Source organism: Chlorocebus sabaeus, chromosome 4 (assembly GCF_047675955.1).
Source record: "Chlorocebus sabaeus isolate Y175 chromosome 4, mChlSab1.0.hap1, whole genome shotgun sequence".
Lineage (NCBI taxonomy): Eukaryota > Metazoa > Chordata > Mammalia > Primates > Cercopithecidae > Chlorocebus > Chlorocebus sabaeus.
Window position 1 is genome coordinate 62324555 of NC_132907.1, and position 22865 is coordinate 62347419.

The 22865-nt window shown below is 44.6% G+C and overlaps 1 protein-coding gene and 1 pseudogene across 1 annotated transcript in view; both read left to right on the plus strand.

Annotated features, from left to right (window-relative positions):
• Positions 1 to 19435, plus strand: part of MTMR12 (myotubularin related protein 12) — an 89142-nt gene extending 69707 nt beyond the window's left edge. Inside the window, 6 exon segments of the mRNA XM_007961296.3 lie at positions 1989 to 2067; positions 3459 to 3529; positions 6415 to 6587; positions 10505 to 10672; positions 11995 to 12156; positions 15872 to 19435. Coding sequence (XP_007959487.2) covers positions 1989 to 2067; positions 3459 to 3529; positions 6415 to 6587; positions 10505 to 10672; positions 11995 to 12156; positions 15872 to 16441 — 1223 coding nt within the window. The 3' untranslated portion in view covers positions 16442 to 19435.
• Positions 10751 to 10863, plus strand: LOC119621527 (U6 spliceosomal RNA; annotated as a pseudogene).
• Positions 19436 to 22865: the final 3430 nt, after the last annotated feature.

Below are 22865 nucleotides of genomic sequence, written 5' to 3' on the forward strand. Positions count from 1 at the left end.
GAGCCACCGTGCCCAGCCATAAGAATGTTTTAAGAAAGTTGGCCAAAGCTTTAGTAGAAAAATGCCCGGGAAAACTTTGTCAGAGGGTCCTTGTGTACTGCTCATTCCTCCTATCAAACAAGGGCAATTTTGCAAGAGTTTTGATGGGAATTCATTAGGGATCTACCTTAAAAGTCTGATTTGGCTCCTTCTGACTTCATTTTCTAATCTTAAAAAATCCTTAAAGGGGGCTGGGCGTAGTAGCTCACGTGTATAATTGCAGCACTTTGGGAGGCCAAGGTGGACGGATCACCAGAGGTCAGGAGTTCGAGACCAGCTTAGCCAACATGGTGAAACCCCATCTCTACTAAAAATACAAAAATTAGCCAGGCACGGTGGCGGGCGCCTGCAATCCCAGCTACTCGGGAGGCTGAGACAGAAGAACCGCTTGAACCCGGGAGACAGAGGTTGCAGTGAGCCAAGATTGTGTCATTGCACTCCAGCCTGGGTGATAAGAGCAAAACTCCATCTCAAAAAAAAAAAAAAAAAAAAATCCTTAAAGGGAACCAGTTTTTTTTTTTTAGTTAATAATGTAAAATAGACTACAATAACATGGTTAAATTCCCAGGACCCTTAGTTCTTTAGGGGTGAACTAAATGGCTGGTATCATCTCTTATGAGAGTGTCTTAAACTTGATGGAGCTTATGTTGAGAAATAAAGTTTATATTTTTTATTTTCATTTTTTAATTCCATGTTTTCACATACTTTTGAAGTCCCCTTGTATATGCTAACTATGCTAGGTGTTAGTGATAAAGAGAAATATAACACCAGGAACTTACACTCTTGCAAGGGAAACAGCAATGTATGACTCTAACTCAAACTAAAACATTGCAATACATGTTTACTATTTAATCAAGGACATTCATTCTAGTTTTATTTCAATCACTCAGGACTTTCAGGGATATCTGTCTTTTATTGATTTGAGTTTGGAACTTTTTTCTTCTTTTTTTTTTTTTTTTTGAGACGGAGTTTCGCTCTTGTTGCCCCGTCTGGAGCGCAATGGTGTGATCTCAGCTCACCGCAACCTCCGCCACCCCGGAGGGGTGATTCTCCTGCCTCAGCCTCCCAAGTAGCTGGGATTACAGGCATGCGCCAGCACCCCCAGCTAATTTTTTTTGTATTTTAGTAGAGACGGGGTTTGTCCATATTGGTCAGGCTGGTCTCGAACTTCTGACCTCGGGTGATCCACCCGCCTCGGCCTCCCAAAGTGTAGGGATTATAGGCATGAGCAACTGTGCCTAGCCTTTTTTTTTTTTTTTTTCATTTTTTAGAAACAGGGTCTCACTCTGTTGCCAAGGCTGGGGTGCAGTGGCGCCATCATAGCTCACTGCAGCCTCAAACTCCTGGCCTCAAGTGATCTTCCTGCTTCTGGGATTATAGTTCTGGGATTATAGGCATAAGCCACAGCACCCAACCTGAGTTTGCAACTTTTAAATATATTGGATTTCTGTAAGATTTAAGGTTCTCTGTTTTATAAGGCATATAGGGGGAGTCATGTCATGGTATGCTGGGTGCATGAACTTGTGCATTGAGATTCTAATGAAAGTCAAGTCTGACCCTTAGGCTTCTGTGGCATCAGGATGCATGCAGTTGCATTTTCCACTTCTAGAATTAACAGCCTAGATGTCAACTATTTCTGCCTAAAGCATATTACTCTCTGTCGACTTACAGGATGAACCATGGCTTTGTGTATGCATTGTAGGAATTTCTTATTTCAGCAATAAAGATCTCTTTTTGACCAGCAAAACCTTCTAGGGCCCTACAGCTCAGAAACCGTTTCAGCTGAAGTTTTGAAATGACCCTTACTCGTAACAGAGTCCTGTGCCTGGATTCTGCAGTTTGAGTCAGAACTGTTAATCTGAATGACACAGTTGAGGAGCACAGGATTTTTGTGGCAAGTATGTCAGTAAACAATGACCTGATGTCTTTACTCCTTTTTCTTTTTTCAGATAACAGTACTGAATTTTGGGACACAGATATAAAATGGTTTTCTCTGTTGGAAAGTAGCAGCTGGCTTGACATAATCAGGTATTTCAAACCATTGTTTTACTCTTGAATTTTATAATTGTCTAACTCAGGGTAGTAGATCAAAGTGACAAATAATTTAACTGTTTGGTATTTCAAAGTTAAATATTCTTAGATCACACGTTCTACAGCTAGATTTTATATTTGCTACTTATTTCTGTGCACATTTGATAGGAATTTATGAACATGCCACCTGCTTACAAGGAGGTGTACTCTACAGACAAGGCATTGAAAAACCACAGAAAGAGTGTGACAACCCAGAATTATTATTGAGGCAGCAGTGCTGGCCTCCAGGGAGGAAATTGAGGGTGAGAACAGGAGTGATACTGACTTCTCACTGAATACCTCTTTTAATATTGTATCTTATGCATATATTATCTGTGTTTTTAAAAACCATGATTAATGTCAGTTATTCATGGTTTGGGAGTTAGGTTGAGAGTTCCAGAGAACAGTTATATTGCCTTTCCTACTTTCTATATCGAATAGCTCTTCTCTGTTGCCATTAAATAGAGGATATGGCAGAGAAAGGTGCAAAACAGAAATGATGATCGGGGTGAGAGTAGGTCTAATGCTAGGCTACATTTCAGGAGGGAGAGCAGTGCTTCCTGCTGCCTCACACACATTCTCCCTGCATTCTGAAGTGAGTACTGTGGAAAGGAGCCTTGGCCCTCCAGACACTGAACTGTGCTTCAGACATCCTGCTACACATCTCATAATTTGAATATATAATGGGAGACAGGGATAAATGTTATAAAAGCAAATAACCCTTCTTTGTGTGGAGTGGGCAGAGAAGGGTGAGCATCTCTAGCCAGATGAAGGGTCGGGGTGTGGGAAGGGAGGGTGGCTGGGGGGTAGGAGAGGACACCTCTGCAAACAGAAGACAACATATGTGAAGGCCCCCAGTTATACAAGTCCAAGCTGGGAATAATGGCAACAGTTGCAAAGGGAATAATGTGTAGAGAGAGACAAAAAGGATTTCTGAGCATATTGGAGCTTTTTAGCCACTCTGATACATTCAGCAGGTCACCTTAAGTAAAGTAATCTGGACATGTCTCGCATTCTCCAGGTATGTTTGATTTTAATGAATCTTGCTCAGCAGCAGACTCAAGCATGAGTTTTTAATAAGAATGTCTAGTTTAGAAATTACCTAGGAGCATTTTCACATCAATTTTAGGATTCCCTTCTGAAAATTTTCAGTTTCTAATGGGCAGGAATATATCCTGGTATCTAAATAATGTAAATGGAAGTTAGTTTCTTTTCTGGAGGATTTTAGCATGGAAAAAAAAATAAGAGAGAAGACTGAAGATCAAGTCAGACTATCTCTAAACTACTTAATGTTTTTGTTACCAAGCTCATGAACTAATTCCCCTTTTTCTTGTCTCTTTCCTATTTAGACGTTGCCTGAAAAAAGCAATAGAGATTACAGAATGTATGGAAGCACAAAACATGAATGTTCTTCTTTTAGGTAATATATAGGAAGCACAAAGGATGATTTCCATTTTCCTTCACTTGAGATTCAATTTTTATATATATAGCTTTGTGTATTTGGAAACAAAAGGAGTGAGTTAGTGTAGAAATCCTTCCTATTCCTTTCTCCCTAACCTTGGAATCCTTTGCCTTGGATTTCAGTGTTAAGAGTTTAAAACAAAATTCTTTCACTTCGAACTTGGCAGACCTATTCACCATCCATGAAGGAATTTTTTGGTATCTTTACCAAAGCTCACATTTCTTAATGTTTTGGATTTTGTTTTATATTAACTGAGCTTGGTTAAAGTTAAAATCTTTTTAGAATCCTTCTTATATAAAGAGATCCATGGATGACTTGGTTGTTATTTTTATATCTTTGTGGTTGACAACTTTATACAGTTACCATAGAAACTTGGTGGCCTGTGAGTTCCTTTTCCTCAGTGGGCTTAACTTGCTGTACATGATGCAGACATTCAGAATGTGCGAAAGCAAGTGTAAACCACCATGCAGCGAAGACTGGTGCTGTAACTAGTCACACATGAACTCAAACATTACCTGCTGTTTAGAAATATTAAGTTTCGTATAGCCCCACACTATAAATTAAGTAGATTGTCTCATGCTTATACCCCCAAGCTTTTATCATTCTCTGAAACTCTCTGTAACTGTTGGCCCTAGGTTCTAAGGGCAGCCTGGAAAATGTGTCTTTCTGTGGCTCTGTCCGTCTGACATTGGCTGACCGACTTAGATTTGAATACATTTATTGAGCCCCTGCCATGTGCAGGGCTCTGTTCTGCCTTCTAGAAGTTTGCAACCTAATGAGAGAGTTGCCTTAAGTGTGCTATTGAAAAAGGCCCAACCAGCCGTGACAGAACAGAGCATTATTTGAGTACTGAGCAACTAGTGAAAAGGAGGAGGGATAAAGATTGGAGGTCTAAGAAATGGAAGGATTCAGGGCCAGAACACATTAATCACAGAGCTGCATAAAGTGAAATCTGAATCTTTGACTGATGGAACTGAGACTTCCTTCACTCCTGGATGGACTGCTGAATTGTCTCACCTCTGAAATCTCTTTTAGTCCCTCATTCCATTACCCACAGGAGTATCATTAACACCCTTCAGATCCAAGAAGAAAGAGTTCCTTAAAAATGAAACTTGTGGCTGGACACGGTGGCTCACACCTATAATCGCAGAATTTCGGGAGGCCAAGGAAGGCAGATCACTCGGGGTCAGGAGTTGGAGACCAGCTTGGCCAACATGATGAAACCCTGGCTCTACTAATAATACAAAAATTAGCCGGGCATGGTGCTGTGTGCCTGTAGTCCTGGCTACTCGGGAGGCTGAGGCACAAGAATTGCTTTAATCTGGGAGACAGAGGTTGCAGTGAGCTGAGATTGTGCTGCTGCACTCCAGCCTGAGTGACAGAGTGAGACTCTGTCTCCAAAGAAAAGAAACTTGTTTTGAAAACCGGTAGCACTAGAAGACAAAAACAAAAATTTGTTTCTTTGTAACCCATGTCATCCCATAGTTGAGGCTTGTTTCCTGGAGGGAGAAGTGTAAGCTTGGACCCATAGTGCTCTGTGATTATAGCGGTCAAGATGAAAGAGTTGTCACAGTATGAGCACCTCCCTAGTTACAATTCTTTTTTTTTTTTTTTTTTTTTTTAAGACAGAGTCTCTGCTCTGTCGCCCAGGCTGGACTGCAATGGCTCGATCTCGACTCACTGCAACCTCTGCCTCCCAGGTTCAAGCGATTTTCCTGCCTCAGCCTCCTGAGTAGCTGGGATTACAGGTGTGCACCACCACACCCGGCTAATTTTTGTATTTTTAGTAGAGAAGGGGTTTCACCATGTTGGTCAGACTGGTCTTGAACTCCTGACATAGTGATCCACCTGCCTCGGCCTACCAAAGTGCTGGGATTACAGGCGTGAGCCACCGCGCCCAGCCTACAGTTCAGTCTTAAGTTTCTCTAACGCCAGTGATACTAGCACCATCCTCCTCATGGACATTTTTTAAAAACAACTTGAGTTGCACCTGTTTTTGTGAAAGGGAAACTATGGAGCTGTAGACCCTGACTTTTAGGATCTTAAAACTCTAAGACAAATGCACGGATAAAGATGTGTGGTTTTTTGCTCTGAGTGATGAATGTTAAACAAGTATGTGAGTGAACTTTTCATCAAATGAGTTTTGGAAAGTGCAGCAGGTGGGCATGTGCAAGTAGACCAAGAAGGGTTTGTCTCCTAGGCTAGGCAGGAGAAGCAGGCACCTCTGTGTTCCTCAAACAGAAAAGGACAGAGCCTTAGAGCTGAAAATAGAAATAATTTTGCTACAGTCAAGAAATATTAAACTTTCTCCAAAGTGGAGTTAGTGGAGGACTTAGGAGTGGAGGAAGGGATGTCTGAGGTGAATTTGATAAGCAGCTGAGCCGTGAAACAGTGAGTTCGGTGATGAATGCTTCCACACCCCAGAAGGAGTTCAGTGATAGAGGCTTCCACACCCCAGGAGGGAAGAGCTTTAGTCTTGGCCTGCGGAGCCTGGCAGGTCATCGTGATGTGGGCGATTCTATTGTCTCTGTGTGGCACACCTAGAGCCCCACATGCTGAAGTAGCTTTGTAATGCTGCATTTATTTATTCAGTATGCAAATCCATATTTAGTACCAGCGTGTGCCAGAACCTGTACTAGACATGCTAGAGCAGTTCATCTCTCAGTCTGAAAACATAACCCTTTGTTATTGGCCCTTGCCTTTAGGGAATAAGAGCATGACCATTAATAGTAGACCTTGGTGTTGGGAATCCTACTTTTAACTGTTTAAGCGAGAGCATTCTGAAACTTTTTAACATTTTATGCCCTCCTTCCTCCTTGCACTGCTACTGGGGCCTCTCCTAGAGGAGAATGCATCCGACCTCTGCTGTCTCATTTCCTCTCTGGTGCAACTGATGATGGACCCCCACTGCCGAACCAGAATTGGTTTCCAGAGCCTGATCCAAAAGGAGTGGGTCATGGGTGGCCACTGTTTCTTGGATCGCTGCAACCATCTCCGCCAGAACGACAAAGAGGAGGTGAGTTCCCTCACTGCAGACTGTTTCCGTCATGGGGAGAACTAGTGAATCTCTTATTTAATACCTGTCATCAGATGTAGGGTTGCTGCTTGCAAAGTGTAAGCCAAACAGGTTTGTTAAGAAAACTAGGATCATTTCATTGTATGATGACTTTGGATACTTTAAATAATAGTGAAACTTTTCCCAGAGGAAAGAGATTAACAGGTATGTTCAGAGTTTTCTAAATTGTGTACACCAAGGGTGTATACATATTTCATAGTGGGAATAATATTTATTAATGAGACTTAAATATAGAGTAACTCAGTGAGGGAGACTCCTACCTTTTCTATAAAATTAGTCTTTGCAATAAATAGATATGCAGGGTGCAGGTTTTCTACAAAAAATAGAGGTTGAACATCCCTTATCTGAAAGTCATGGTACCAGACGTGTTTCAGATTTCAAATTGCTTTGGATTTTGGAATAATTGCACTCCACTCAATCACTGGTTGAGCATCCTTAATCCGAAAATTGGAGGCCAGGCATGATGATTTGCGCCTGTAATCCCAGCACTTTGGGAGAACAGGAGTTTGAAACCAGCCTGGGCAACCTCATCTCTACCAAAAATAAAAATAAAATAAAATAAAATAAACTGGGCATGGTGGTGCCTGACTACAGCCCCAGCTACTAGGGAGGGTGAGGTGAGAGGATTGCTTGAGCCCGGGAGGTCAAAGCTGCAGTGAGCCATGATTGTGCCACTGTACTCCAGCCTGAGTGACAGTGAGACCCTATCTCAAAATAAATAAAGTTTTAGATTTTGGAACTGAATGATTTCAGATTTTCAGAGTCAAATTTTTTTTTTTTTTTGAGACAGAGTCTTGCTCTGTTGCATAGGCTAGAGTGCAGTGGTGCAGTCTCAGCTCACTGCAGCCTCCGCCTCCTGGGTTTAAGCTTATCTCCTGCCTCAGCCTCCTGAGTAATTGGCATTACAGGTGTGTGCCACCATGCCCAGCTAATTTTTTGTATTTTTAGTAGAGATGGGATATCACCATGTTGGCCAGGCTGGTCTTGAACTCCTGACCTCAAGTGACCCACCTGCCTCAGCCTCCCAAAGTGCTGGGATTACAGGCGTGAGCCACCGCGCCCAGCCATTCAGAGTCAATTTTCCTTACACACAAACCTTTTTGAAATAAAGCACAGGGCCAGGCACGGTGGCTCATACCTGTAATCCCAGCACTTTGGGAGGCCAAGGCAGGCAGATCACAAGGTCAGGAGGTAGAGACCATCTTGGCTAACATGGTGAAACCCCGTGTCTACTAAAAATACAAAAAATTAGCTGGGCATGGTGGCACATGCCTATAGTCCCAGCTACTTGGGAGGCTGAGGCAGGAGAATCACTTGAACCCAGTAGGCAGAGGTTGCAGTGAGCCGAGATCGTGCTACTGCATTCCAGCCTGGGTGACAGAGTGAGACTCCGTCTCAAAAAAAAAAAAATGAAATAAAGCACAGGATTATGTTAATGCCATCTGTTACCAGGGCCTTAGTGGTAGCCTGGGTGGGACTGTGCCCACAGCCTCTTCTGCTTGTGTCTGGATTAATTGCTCCAGGCCTGGGCCTCCAAATTCAGGCACAGGAGAGTTAGCATTTTAGGTCATTTGGTGAAAATGAGTCCCCCAAATTGTGGTGTACATGTCTAGGTGACAGCTGTACACACTCCATTGGCTGCCTTATTGATGATTGGTGAAAGGAAAAATGAAAACACACAAACTTTCTTTAATCAACTCATCTGCAGAGCTGACGTGTGCTAGCAGTGTGACTTGTGGTTTTTCATACTCCCGGTAGTCAGCATGTCTGTCTGTGGTGCGGAACAGCTTAACACAGAATGCTGTGGGTACACAGAGCCATGGCTCCTGATCATAAGGGCTTGGCAGGTTCCTGGGGTGATCCAGGTCTCTCTCACTGAGCAAGATGGTTTCTTTCAGGCCTGGCCTGTACTCATCTGTGTCCCATTGAGCTGAATAGAAATCACATCTTTCAGTCCTGGAAGGGACTTTAAGGAATTAATTTGAAAGGGTGACAGCATTTACATAACAGGGTAGGCAGAAAGAACTGATACTTTGTGGAGATAAGTATGGTTGTTTTTTTTCTTTTTCTTTTTTTTTTTTTTTTTTTTTTTAGAGAAGGAGTTTCACTCTTGTTGGCCAGGCTGGAGTGCAATGGCACGATCTTGGCTCACTGCAACCTCCTCCTCCCGGGTTCTAGTGATTCTCCTACCTTGGCCTTTTTAAGTAGCTGGGATTATAGGCATGCCCCTCCATTCCCGGCTAATTTTGTATTTTCATTAGAGACGGGGTTTCACCATGTTGGTCAGGCTAATATCAAACTCCGGACCTCAGGTGATCCACCCACTTCAGCCTCCCAAAGTGTTGGGATTACAGGCGTGAGCCACAGTGCCCGGCCTTGTTTTGGTTTTGAGACATGGTCTCTCTCTGTTGCCCAGTCTGGAATACAGTTGCACAGTCATAGCTTACTGCAGTTTCGACCCCCTGGGCTCAAGCAATCCTCCTGCCTCAGCCTCCTGAGTAGCTGGGACTATAGGCGTGCACTACCATGTCTAGCTAATTTTTGTATTTTTGTAGAGATGGGTTTTGCCATGTTGCCAAGGTTGGTCTCAAACTCCCGGGCTCAGGCGATCCATCTGCCTCAGCCTCCCAAAGTGCTGGAAATACAGGCATGAGCCACAGCACCTAGCCATATGTTTTTGTATATCTTGAGAAAAGGGGGGACTGGTAGGCACCATGTCTAATGGGGAAAGAGTCTAAGAAGAGACCTGATCTGCTGTTCACCCAGCCCTTGGAGAGGTCACCCGTATTTTCTGAGCCTATTGTCCTGCCTATACAGTGCAGTTCAAATATTTTCCACTCTGTTTAATGATATTGTGCATAAAATGAGGTGTGAAATAAAGTTGCTGTACAAATGTTTCTTAGCATCTCAATGTGGACATATTGGAATTTTGAAGGAAAATTGGGTGGTCAAATTTGTGATAAGATTGAAGCGGCACTGCGCTTTAAGAGCTGCATTCCCACGCATCTCTCTCTCTCATGAGCCCTGTGTGAGACCCTGGGGGCCGGCCTCTGGGCATCTCCAATCTTCCATTTTCTCCTCTGAAAGGGAGAAACTGTAATATAGCTTGTCTTAGCCCCCTGGCAGGATCACTGGTGAATCCGGGAGGATAAGCGCTTTCTAAATGATAAAGCCTACTAGAAACTACTCTCCCTGCTCATCAAGGGCTTACCTCTGGGAGCTAATAAATGATGCTTGTGGATTTGTAAAGATACATTTTGAAAACATTTTGAAACTCACTTTCACTGCTTCTCCCTTGTCTCCCATCCCCGTTGTCTTTCGGGCCCTCACTGTGGGGTGGGCAGGAGGCTTCTCCTTCCAGGTTGGTCTTCAGAATCAAACCCTGTCAGTCAGTGTGTGGGAGGTGCGGAATGGAAGTTCCCTCCCACCCCCCGTAACTTTGTATTGACAAAATTCAAAGTAGCACTCATAATTAAGTACATTTTTTGGTAATATGGTATTACTAGTGGAAGAATGGAATTTTTTTGGAGGAGATAACATTTTGCTTAATTGAGGTTCTAAGTTAGTGTTTTCTATTATCAGAATCCATTGCAGATGCTCATCTGTAACACTGATCCATAATGAGGTTTTTACACATTTCATCTTTGAAATGTCTTTGACACAGGTATATAAATCGCAAGCATGTGATTTCAGTTGAGCATATTTCTCACTTGGGATGGAATGGAGTATTCTGTGTTTCCCAGAGAATGAAGTCCCCAGAAGTGCTTATTCCACAGCTGTTGAGGTGCTGTCCCCTGAACTCAGGATGGCTTGCACTGGGCTCTGCCCACCAAGTAACGTATCTTGTTTTCATGCAGGTTCCTGTGTTCCTGCTTTTCCTAGATTGTGTCTGGCAGCTGGTGCACCAGCATCCCCCGGCATTTGAATTCACAGAGACTTACCTGACTGTTTTGTCAGATAGCCTGTACATACCTATTTTTAGCACCTTCTTCTTCAATTCACCTCATCAAAAAGATACTAACATGGTAAGAGTCCCTCTTAGGAACCTGTGTATTAAAGAGGCTTCCTCTCACAAGTAGGATGCAGTAATACTGATGCTAAAAGTGGTCTTCACTTGACAGCACATACACTAAAGGAAGCTGGAATGATACAGAGAAGATTAGCATGGCCCCTGCGAGAGGATGGCATGCAAACTCATGAGACATTCCATATTTTAAAAAAGATATTGGGCCAGGTGCGGCGGCTCAAGCCTGTAATCCCAGCACTTTGGGAGGCTGAGATGGGCGGATCACGAGGTCAGGAGATTGAGACCATCCTGGCAAACACGGTGAAACCCTGTCTCTACTAAAAAAATACAAAAAACTAGCCAGGCAAGGTGGCAAGCGCCTATAGTCCCAGCTACTCGGGAGGCTGAGGCAGGAGAATGGCGTGAACCTGGGAGGCGGAGCTTGCAGTGAGCTGAGATCCGGCCACTGCACTGCAGCCTGGGCGGCAGAGCAAGACTCCGTCTCAAAAAAAAAAGATACTGAACACTATATACCAAGCATTGTTCTAAGACTTTCTTAGGTATTAATCCTTACAGCACCCTATGGTATATGCATTTTTATTATCCTGGAGGAAGCTGAGGCAAAAAAAGGATAAGTAACTCACCTGTGGTCACATGGTAAATATTGGAGCTAGAAGCAAGTGTTGAAGCTGGGGAATTAAGCAAAATTCAAAGCTGTCTGTTTTAAAGACAGTCAGACCAGATGTCCTCCCATCTGTTTGCCTGATGCCTGGAATTCCTCTGTAAAAAGAATGGGGACCAGCAGAGCAGGGAAGCTAGGCTTTTCCTTCCATCTTAACCCTTTTGGCCCCTCCTGGGCTGTGCCCCCAGTTAGATAATCTCAGTGCTTCTGAGCAGCCTCCTGAGGGGTACAGGGTTTCCTTGAGCTGGGAGGATTACCAAATCCCCCAGTGAAGTAGGAGCAACAGCCCTGCTTTCAGAGCCCAGCCTTGTGACTCATCAGCTCCATGACCTTGGGCAGTTCAGTTTTCTGAGCCTTGGTTTCCTCAAATGTAAAATTGGAAAAGCACCAGTTACCTCGCGAGGCTGTGGAAGCACCCAGCACAGCGGCTGGTGTGTAGACTGCTGGAAAGGAAGTGTCCTTGTTCTTGCACTCCTCCCCCACCAAAAGCTTGTAGCGAATAACCACAGGTAGTCTCAGCCTGTAAAAATGAAGTGCCCCCGATTCTTCATTCTCAGGGCAGGGCAGGAGCACACTTCCTGGTGCCTGTGTCCAGAAGTATGTGTTTGCCTTCCTCAGCCCTCCCTGGAAGACAGCGTGACCTGTGCTTGTTTTGGCAGGGTAGAGAAGGCCAGGATACACAAAGCAAGCCTTTGAATCTGCTCACCGTGTGGGATTGGTCGGTGCAGTTTGAACCCAAAGCCCAGACATTGCTCAAAAACCCTCTCTATGTGGAAAAGCCAAAACTGGACAAAGGCCAACGGAAAGGAATGCGCTTCAAAGTAAGATGTCCACATGTCTGAACCCCGTTCAGCTGCCCAGACCCCATGCATGTAATGATAAAAGATACTTATGGATTCTGTCTGCCAGCATGTTCTGCCCCTCAAAGCGGTCTGCAGAGTCGAAACTTGTGATGGTCAAATTGTCAAGGACCATTAGAATCCTTTGCTTTCAGCAAATCACCTTTGCCCTGGTGCAACAGGGCCATTTGCCAGATGTCACAGTGGATGCTGCTGCCCTGGTCATACTCCACGGAATCGCACCTCTTGTCCTGCCTGTGTGTGTGTGTTAGTAGAGTAAAAGGAACACTGAATGTGTGGGTTTTACTTAGCCAGTACCGGTTCATTTATTATAATAAATAGTAAGACTTTTCTTAATGAGCTGTGCCTGTAAACCACGGGTTGCACAACTCTTTCTGTCAAGGGCTGCAAAGTCTCTGTCACAAGTACCCCTCTACTGTTGTAGTACAGAAGAAGCCTTAGGCTGCTCTGCCCATGGAGTAGCCATTCTTTATTCCTTTACTTAAAAAAAAAAAAAAAAAAAAAAAGGCGCCTTAGTAGGCGAACAAGTAGGCATAGCTGTGTTCCAGTGTTTACGAGAACAGGCGCCAGTCCAGATTTGGCCTGAGGGGTGGCCAGTTTGCTGACCTATGCCATGAACCACAAATGTCAGAAACTCATTTTAGTTGATAATCCCAAAGTTGCCTAACTGATGAATTATTTAACTGACATTTCCTAGCTCTGTCTTCAGACCCAGAATTTCTCCCTCACAGAGTCCACAAAAGAGAGAGCAGTGATGGTAAGTCCAAGTCGACGCATGTCACTGCCTTCTCCATGCCATCCTTATCCTGCCTGATCTGGAGGGGCTTCAGAAAGCCTGGCCCTTTCTGGTGTCAGAGTTGGTTCCATTCTAAAGAGGACTGGGGACCTGGGTGAGCCACGGCCAGCAGAGACAATGTTGGCTGGTGAATGACTCAGAACGGCCACTCTGCCTTTTTAGGGGCCGCAGGCCCAGGGTGGAGTTTCCCCTTTCTGATGAGCGTCTCCTGCTAGTTTGACCAGAACTGCCCTGAGCCCCAGAACAGCTCGGCCAGAAGTCGGTTTTTCTTCAGTGTGTTGTGCCCCCTGGTGGCTGCATGCACATTCTCATGAGCGCCGGATTGACACCACAGAAACTGCCCTGTGCCAGAGTGGCAGGGGACCCCAGAGACAGCGAGGACAACCCCTTGTTTTATAGGGGAGAACCTGAGGCTCTCCCTTCCAATAATGGATTTCATGTCTCTCCTCAGACCCAGCTTTTCTAATCATCTCTTTTCCTTGGGAAATAGAGACAGACACCCTAAGCTCCAGGAGTTGGCAGGTGGGAAAGGACTGAGCTGAAGGGGTGGAGAATTTCAGGTCGAAATAGCTAAATCACAGTTGGGACAGGGGCGAAAAGAAGCCTTGAAGCCTTTGGGTAAGAAGACCAGATATCAGGTGGGGCGACACGTTGAGCAGCCTGGTGGCCTGGGGGAAGTTCTGCAGAGACTCCGAGGAAGCAGGGGCTGAGCAGCATGTGGTGCTGCCATGCGAATGCCACACGGGGAGGGACCCATTTCAGTGTGCAGCCTTGGTGTCAGCCACAGGCCCAGGCCAGGCTTTGGCCTGCGAAGCTGCTGGCATGTCAGCTGCTCTTGAGTACTCCTTTCGCTTAGGAGATAGAAGGGGGCTTCCATAACCAAGGAGAGCTCAGTAGAGAGCCCAGGCTCTGGAGCCAGACTATTTGAACCATCACCTTTGGCACTGAGCAGCAGTGCCTTTGGCAGATTGCTTACCCCTGTGCCTTAGTTTCCTCGCTTGTAAAATGGGGCAATAATGATGACTTGGAGAATGAGGTGCTCAGTGAATGTGAGTACTGAGCACAGAACCAAGCAGGCAGGAAGCACTGGGTGACGGTTCAGTGTAGTCCCTGCCCTGCCTGGCACATCTTCACGGTGGAGAAAAGAGAGGCCACTGAATCCTGGCCTTCATCTCTCCTGAGCCTGGATGGAAAGTCAAATCCTGGTCACCTCTGAGTTGTGGTCTTATAGATGGTTTTGCTTTCTTTTTAAATTTTTTTTTTTTTTTTTTTTTTTTTTTTTTTTTTTTTTTTTTGAGACGGAGTCTTGCTCTGTCGCCCAGGCTGGAGTGCAGTGGCCGGATCTCAGCTCACTGCAAGCTCCGCCTCCCGGGTTTATGCCATTCTCCTGCCTCAGCCTCCTGAGTAGCTGGGACTACAGTCGCCCGCCACCTCGCCTGGCAAGTTTTTTGTATTTTTTTAGTAGAGACAGGGTTTCACTGTGTTAGCCAGGATGGTCTCGATCTCCTGACCTCGTAATCCGCCCGTCTTGGCCTCCCAAAGTGCTGGGATTACAGGCTTGAGCCACCGTGCCCAGCCTAATATTTTTATTTTTATTCCATGTTTCATAATAAGGAAATAATTTTCTTTACAATAAAGAATATTTTTTTACAAGGAAGAAGCACTGATGGAAATATGTTAGAGTTAGAGCAAGCCTGAAAGTTAAGTTGTTATCTCTTCTTCAAATGAATAGGAGCAAAAAAGCTGGACAAACAGCTTCTCCCCACGTTTTTTTTACTTCTCATTTGAACACTGGGGAACCCTCATGACCTTCTGACCACATCCATCTTTCATAACCCTTTCTTTTTTTATTTTTTTGAGTCGGAGTTTCACTCATTGCCCAGGCTGGAGTGCAATGGCATGATCTCGGCTCACTGCAGCCTCTGCCTCCTGGGTTCAAGCAGTTCTCCTCCCTCAGCCTCAGGTGCCCACCACCACACCCTGCTAATTTTTTTGTATTTTTAGTGGAGATGGGGTTTTGCCATTTTGGCCAGGTTGGTCTTGAACTCCTGGCCTCAGGTGATCTGCCTGCCTCGGTCTCCCAAAGTGCTAGAATTACAGGCATGAGCTACTGTGCCCAGCCTCACAACACTTTCACAGTGCACCCCCAAATATAATACTCTGCTCTGGCCACAGAGATAATTACCAAGGGGGGAAATAGGAAAATGTGAAAATGTTCTCACATTTTCTACTCCTTGAAGGTTGCCAGACAAATCTGGTCAACTTAGCTGGCTCATCAAATTTCTTTGCTCTCACCTGCTTGTTTTCTTTATCTAAAAGAATCTTTATGACTTAGGCTTAAACTCCCACTGGATGTCTGATAAGCTGCTATTTCACCCACGCGATACCATCTTCTGGTAGTCAGCAGTGCCTGCTTGCAGTTGTTGAGAAGATTGTAGTGGTTAACAGCCTGAAAGTTCTCAAAGAGGAAACATCTTTTTCCCTTTAGAACACAAATAGGCCTGAGCCACAAGTTCCTCTCAATCATTAAACTATCTTCAGTTCAACAGCTTTTTCAGAAGTACTTTGTGTCCTGTGGAGCTCCTGTGACAGAGGAGGAGGGCACCGAAAGCTCCTTTCTCTGTCCCAGCATGCCTTTCTGCACAGCTGCCACATGCACCTGCTTTCCCATTGGTTTCTGGTACAGTGTGCACCTTGAGAATACACAGGAACACTCCACCTCTGGATGTCACCGTGTGTTAATGAGTGTGCATTCACATGGCAACACTGATGTCTCTTGGAACTTGTTAAAGCGGGGTTATGCTCTGTTTTTTATGGTAACAACTGTTAACTGTGCCTGTGATGTTAACCAGCGATTTTTATTTGTGTTTCCTCTCAAAGCATCAACGACAACTTTCTTTGCCACTTACGCAATCTAAGTCATCTCCCAAAAGAGGATTTTTCAGGGAAGAAACAGATCATTTGATTAAAAACCTTCTGGGCAAGAGAATTAGCAAACTTATTAATTCTTCTGATGAGCTCCAAGACAACTTTCGAGAGTTCTATGACAGCTGGCATAGCAAGCCCACTGACTACCATGGTTTGTTGTTACCGCATATTGAGGGGCCCGAAATCAAAGTCTGGGCCCAGCGCTACCTGCGCTGGATTCCAGAAGCCCAAATCCTAGGTGGTAGCCGAGTGGCCACTATGAGCAAACTCTTGGAAATGATAGAGGAAGTCCAGAGTTTACAAGAGAAGATCGACGAGAGACACTACAGCCAGCAGGCCCCCCAGGCTGAGGCCCCCTGCCTGCTGAGGAACTCTGCCCGCCTGTCCTCTTTGTTTCCTTTCGCTCTGCTCCAGCGACATTCCTCTAAGCCGGTCTTACCCACCAGTGGCTGGAAAGCTTTGGGAGATGAAGACGATTTGGCCAAACGAGAAGATGAGTTCGTGGACCTAGGGGATGTGTGACCTGTTTGTTGAGTGACTGTGAAAGAGTGACTGTGGGAGATTGGGACAGCTGATCCCCGGATTCGTGTCACGCAGCAGCTAATGCTGGCCGGGTCCTTAGCCCGGCACTCCGTTGGAGTAAAGCTGGGCCTTCGGGAAAAGAGGTGGCTCTCATTATTGTTTCATGGTTCTAAAAGACTATGCAATTGAAACTGCATCTGTAGTATTATTAATTGGAAGGAATTATTACTTGACCCGTAACAGGGTTGTGGCCGTTTTCTGATGCCTAAGTATTATACAGAGCGTGCAATGGCCAGTTTACCAGAAAGGGCTTCAGTAAGATATTCTTGGACTTGATACTTTCTTCAGACCCTCTTTGTGCCAAGATAATTTATCCAGTCATTGGAAATAGTAAGTTTCTGTGTAACCCATGTCAATTATAGAAGCAAGTTCAACTTTACGTATTTGTATGGTGAGTTGAAGATTCAGATAGAGGTATTAAGATGTGTGGCATTTACTTAAACCATCACATTTTTTCTTTCTATGCCCCTTTGCCTGTAAAACACCTGGGAAGTTCCACTGGTGTCATCCATCCTGATGCTTTGCCTGTGGGTGGGGGCTAGTCAGCCACCACCCTCTTTTCTGTGCTGCCAGCCCCAGGTCTTCTTCCGCCTGCTCCACACCACTCGCCGCTGTCCCTCTACACTCCCTGCCTTGGTGCGCGTAGTCCCAGTGTCTCATTGCCAAACCTCTTGGTTACGCTGTGGGGATCTGTTTCTTTGCCTGACATCCTTCCTGAGGAGCTTCCATTCCTCTGGAGTCTCTCGTTGTTTGGAACAAATCGCTTCGCCTTTTTCTACTTGCCTGCTGAGGATTTGGAGCACTTGTGATTGCGGTTTTCTGCCGCAACCCGTGAGCCAAGTTCCTCACATTCTTTCATCTTTATGGACTGATGGGATTGGGTCACTTTTGAATGTGGCTTTCATAGGAAAGCAGTTTAAACATAAGTATCAGAAGTGATTATCATATGATACCTCAGTGATTTTAAAAGCCATAGAAGAAACTTGACTATGCCTGGTCTCCTTCTTGGATCTGCTGTCTAAATTTTATATATATATATATATACACACACACACACACACACACACACATACATATATTTTTTTTCTTTTTAATGCAGGAAAGTGTACTTTGTATGTAAGGAGCAGTTTTTTTTTTGTTTTTTGTTTTTTGATTTTTTTGTTCTCAGTGGAACCCTGTCAAATCCCATAAAAGAGGAAGAAACCAAAACTCATTAGAATGTTTTAAATTGAATGTTTGCCTTTTTACATATATTTGCTTTTCAGTATGGATCCCAATTTGAATGTTACATGTTTAGAAAAATTTTCTTTTTTTTTTTTTTTTTTGAGACAGAGTCTGGCTCTGTCACCCAGGCTGGAGTGCAGTGGCAAGATCTCGGCTCACTGCAAGCTCCACCTCCTGGGTTCACGCCATTCTCCTGCCTCAGCCTCCCAAGTAGCTGGGACTACAGGCGCCTGCTACCACACCTGGCTAATTTTCTGTATTTTTAGTAGAGATGGGGTTTCACCTTGTTAGCCAGGATGGTCTCAGTCTCTGACCTCGTGATCCGTCTGCCTCAGCCTCCCAAAGTGCTGGAATTACAGACGTGAGCCACTGCGCCCATCCAGAAAAGCTTTCAGTTAGTTACTCAAGGGCAATAAGAAAATTTGAGGCCAGGCATGGTGGCTCACGCCTGTAATCCCAGCACTTTGGGAGGTTGAGGCGGGCGAATTGCTTGAGCCCAGGTGTTCGAGACCAGCCTGGGCAACATGGCAAAACCCCATCTCTACTAAAAATACAAAAAGTAGCCGGGTGGGGTGACGCATGCCTATAGTCCCAGCTACTTGAGAGGCTGAGGTGGGAGGATTCCATGAGTCCGGGAGGCGGAGCTAAGATCGTGCCACTGCACTCCAGCCTGGGTGATGGAGCAAGACCTCTTCCCAAACAAAGAAAACTGGGAACTGTTGACTAGGAGGAGTTTCTAGGTTTGCACTGAATTGTCTTTTGTGCATACAGTGACTTGTTTTGCTGTTCTCCCCACTCCGTATTAGTGCAGGAGCCAAGTTGGTCTGTTAAGATGAACAAAGGTTGAGGGGAGAGGAGGATTCGTGCATCCAGGGGCCAAACACATGTTCCGTCTCGATTGCCTTAAGAGTTACTAGCAAGGTCAGTGTTAGGCTTGCAATAGGGATTTTAAAATACACTAACTAGTTCCTTAGCTACCTTCACATACATTCTATAGGCCTTCTTAAATTAGCACTAACCTCCACTTCCTTCTCTGCCCCATTGCCTCCCAAATATGCTATGGAGCTATTTTTGTTACCACATTATAACATGAATATTTATACAGTAGCCTCTTCAGGCTTCGTAATTTTCATTCCAAAAATGCCCGGTGTGATGCTTTACACTCTACAAAGTATGGTTTAAAGGCACAAGGTCATGGCCTTTGTCATAGCAGTTGAATGTGCATTGAAATATTTTTCTATGATTTTTTTAAAATTACAGTAGAAAAATAAGCTGTTGTAACGTGTAAGGTCATGACAATTTTTGTATTTATATTTGAAATCAGATTTCTATAACTTGTATTTGTGTACAGAATTCTCAGTGGGTTTATATATTGTGAAATTTTTATCCGAGATTGGGACATGGATTATGCTTAACAGTGAAAGCTGAAATGAGACCATTTACTTTGTTTAAAATGCTGTACTGTGCAAGTTTGGAAATGTAAAATAATTTACTGTATATAATTATCTTGAGTTTGTTTATACCTCCAGGTTTTTACACTGAAGATAAACTAACTTTAAATTCAAAACCTTTTTCTTTATAAGGGAATAAGCTGCTGAGCTAAACCTGTATCCATGTGCTTTGTATTTTCTGGATGCACAATGAAAGTTTTTACTTGTATCTCACTGCATCATATCTGATTGCAGAAATTAAAGCACAATTTACAAGCAATGCTGTACTTGGTGTGGTTGGTATAACACATGGAGTAATCCCTTTCATTCTTTCAGGAAATATTGAGCATGTACTGGGTATTTGGCAGGGCCAGTGGGGACAGCAGTGAAGAGTGGAGTTTGTGTTCTTGTGGGGCACAAGGAGTTTTGGTGGTGGGAACCAATAGCCAAACAAATATTTAACATCTCAGGTGATTTGCAGTTACATGTATATCACAGCACTATTCACAATAGCAAAGACGTGGAATCAACCCAGGTGCCCATCAGCGATGGATTGGATCAGGAAAATGTGGTATATATACACCATGGGATACTATACAGCCATAAAAAAGAATGGAATCATGTCCTTTGCAGCAACATGGATGCAGCTGGAGTCCATTATCCTAAGTGACTTAATGCAGAAACAGAAAACCAAATACTGAATGTTCTCCTAAGTGGGAACTAAACACTGGGTATTGGACATAAAAAATGAGAACAACAGACACAGGACTCAAAACGGGGATGGAGTCGGGGAAGGGCTGAAAAACTACCTATTGGGTACTATGTTCACCGTTTGAATGATGGGTTCAATTGAAGCCCAAACTTCAGCATCATGCAATATACCCATGTAATAAATCTGCACATGTACCCTCTGAATCTAAAGTAAAAATAAAACATATAGTCAGGTACGGTGGCTCATGCCTGTAATCCCAGCACTTTGGGAGGCCAAGGCAAGTGGATCACCTGAAGTGTCGGGAGTTCAAGACCAGCCTGACCAACATGGTGAAACCCTGTCTCTACTAAAAAAATAAAATTAGCTGGGTGTGGTGGCGCATGCCTATGATCCCAACTACTCAGGAGGATGAGGCAGGAGAATCGCTTGAACCTGAGAGGCAGAAGTTGCAGTGAGCCAAGATCGTGCCATTGCACTCCAGCCTGGACGACAGAGAAGGGCTCTGTCTGAAGGAAAAAAAAAAAAAAAAAAAAAAATCCTGGGTGATGATACAATGCTGAAGAAAAAATAGGGTGGGGTTGGGTGATTAAAAGAAAAGAGTTTTTAAAAATCCTGAAGTAGTATTACCTCTTTCTTTTTGTGGGGGTCTGTAAAATTAGAATTCTGTTACTCCGGAATAAGAATTGCTGGAAGAGATCTGAGTACATTTAAACCATCTCTGGTTTCATTTAAACCATGAAAGATAGAAAAAGGCTTTGTTTTTGCTTCCAGAGAGGATAAGTGAGCAAGCATAGGGTGAGATGGCTTATGAGAGTAGGATTTGTTTCTAATTCGTTTTGTTTAATGCTTAACTAGATTGAGACATAGCACTTTGTATGTTCTGAGAAACAAGGCTCATATTTCTTTGACCTTTCCTACCTACAGAGGAGGCTTCCCACTCTGCTGCTTGTCCCCATCCCCCTTTCGTATCTGGCCAGGCCCGCACTACTATGTCCAGAAAGCTAGCTCTGAGACATCCCTGGAATTTAATAAGCTCTCATGAATGCCATGTGCTTTTCAGATGTTTTGCTTCTTTGATGCTTGTATTAAATTCCCAAGTAGTGGTTGTGATTGTAGAGTTTAGCAGCTTCTTGTCTTATTTTCCACATGTGTTTAGCTCTTGTACTTTTGGTGGACTCAGCTGTCTCTCACTCTTGATTTTACTTGTTCCTTGATGTCCAGGTGAGGGCATGGAGGGACTTGGGGAGTAAAGAGTGGAACATTCTCCGTCCAATGTGAAACAGGGTAGGGGGTTGGTTCCTGTCGGGAATTAGCCCCTGTGCCTTCATGCCCCCTATCATTAAGGGAGTTGGGGGCAGAGGGGGTCCTATCTAAAGCCTGTTTCCTGGCCAGGCACAGTGGCTCACACCTGTAATCCAGCACTTTGGGAGGCCGAGGTGGGCGGATCACGAGGTCAGGACATCGAGACCATCCTGGCTAACACAGTGAAACCCCGTCTCTACTAAAAATACAAAAAGTTAGCCAGGCGTGGTGGTGGACACCTGTTGTCCCGGCTACTTAGGAGGCTGAGGCAGGAGCATGGCGTGAACCCAGGAGGCAGAGCTTGCAGTGAGCCCAGATCACACCACTGCACTCGAACCTGGGCAACAGAGCAAGACTCTGTCTCAAAAACAATAAAAAAATAAAAAATAAAAAAGCCTGTTTTCTGAGCTGGGCTTGTGTCCCACTGTGGCTCTAGATTATTTATAAAGGCGTCCCAGGGGCAGGACAATTTGGGGCTGAGCATGCAGCAGAGACAAGATCTATAGAGATGCATGGCCTTATTGGGTCCACCTTACACACACACACACACACACACACACACACCCTGAAAAGTACTAGCAGGAGGGTGGGAGAGGCAAGACCCTGTTTGTACCGCAGGTTCCAGTGTAACCAGGGACGTGTCCAAGTGCCTACACTTGAGTTTGTTGATAACCAGGCTAGCTGTGGGTAGTGCAAAATCAGGGTTTTAAATATCATATATTGAAAAGTAATTTGAGTAGTTTTATGTCTAAAAACAGGCATCTCAGCTTGTTTTGTGGTTCAGACCCAAGTTCTTTTCTTTTTAAATCCCCTATTACACTGTCTGCCCTTAGCAATTAAAGGATATGAAGTGTGTCATCATATGAAAATATGCACAGTAAGCTTTTTTGAATATATAATCTGTAGGTTAACACACAATAAGCTTTTTGGACTTGTTTTTTAAAAACTTTCGTTTTGCTAGCCAGTTTCATAAAGGGCTGTCTGGACCTGAATGTTTTTATGAAATCCTGAATGGAGGACTTTTCAAATTGTCTTCGCAGAAGTCTGAGACGCAATGAATGTCGTGCTTACTCATCCCCAGCACTGAAAGGGCACAAGTGCATGCCATTCCTGGGAAAGACAAGAATGCAGACAGATGGCATTTCATCCTTGGACGGACCCTGAGGACTCTGCTTGGAATGCTGCTGCAGTAGCCTCCAGGAGAGGATGGAAAACACCTCTCCTCTCTCCCCGGCTGATGGAGGTGGGGTGGGGTTGGGGGGAAACAGTAGAGATTGGTAGGGGAGGGGCAGGGGTGGACTGGGAAGGGGCACAAGGGAATGTTCTGGAGTGATGGTAGATAGTAGCATTGTATATCTTTTTTTTTTTTTTCTTTTTGAGATGGAGTCTCGCTCTGTCGCCCAGGCTAGAGTGCAGTGGCACAATCTCGGCTCACTGCAACCTCCGCCTCCCAGGTTCAAGCAATTCTCCCACCTCAGCCTCTCGAGTAGCTGGGATTACAGGCACGCGCCACCACACCTGGCTAATGTTTTGGTGTGTATTTTTAGTAGAGACGGGGATTTGCCTTGTTGACCAGGCTGGTCTTGAACTTCTGACCTCAAGTGATCCACCTGCCTTGGCCTCCCAAAGAGCTGGGATTACAGGCATAGGCCATCACACCTGGCCAAATCTTTCTATTTTTTAATTTAAAAACTTT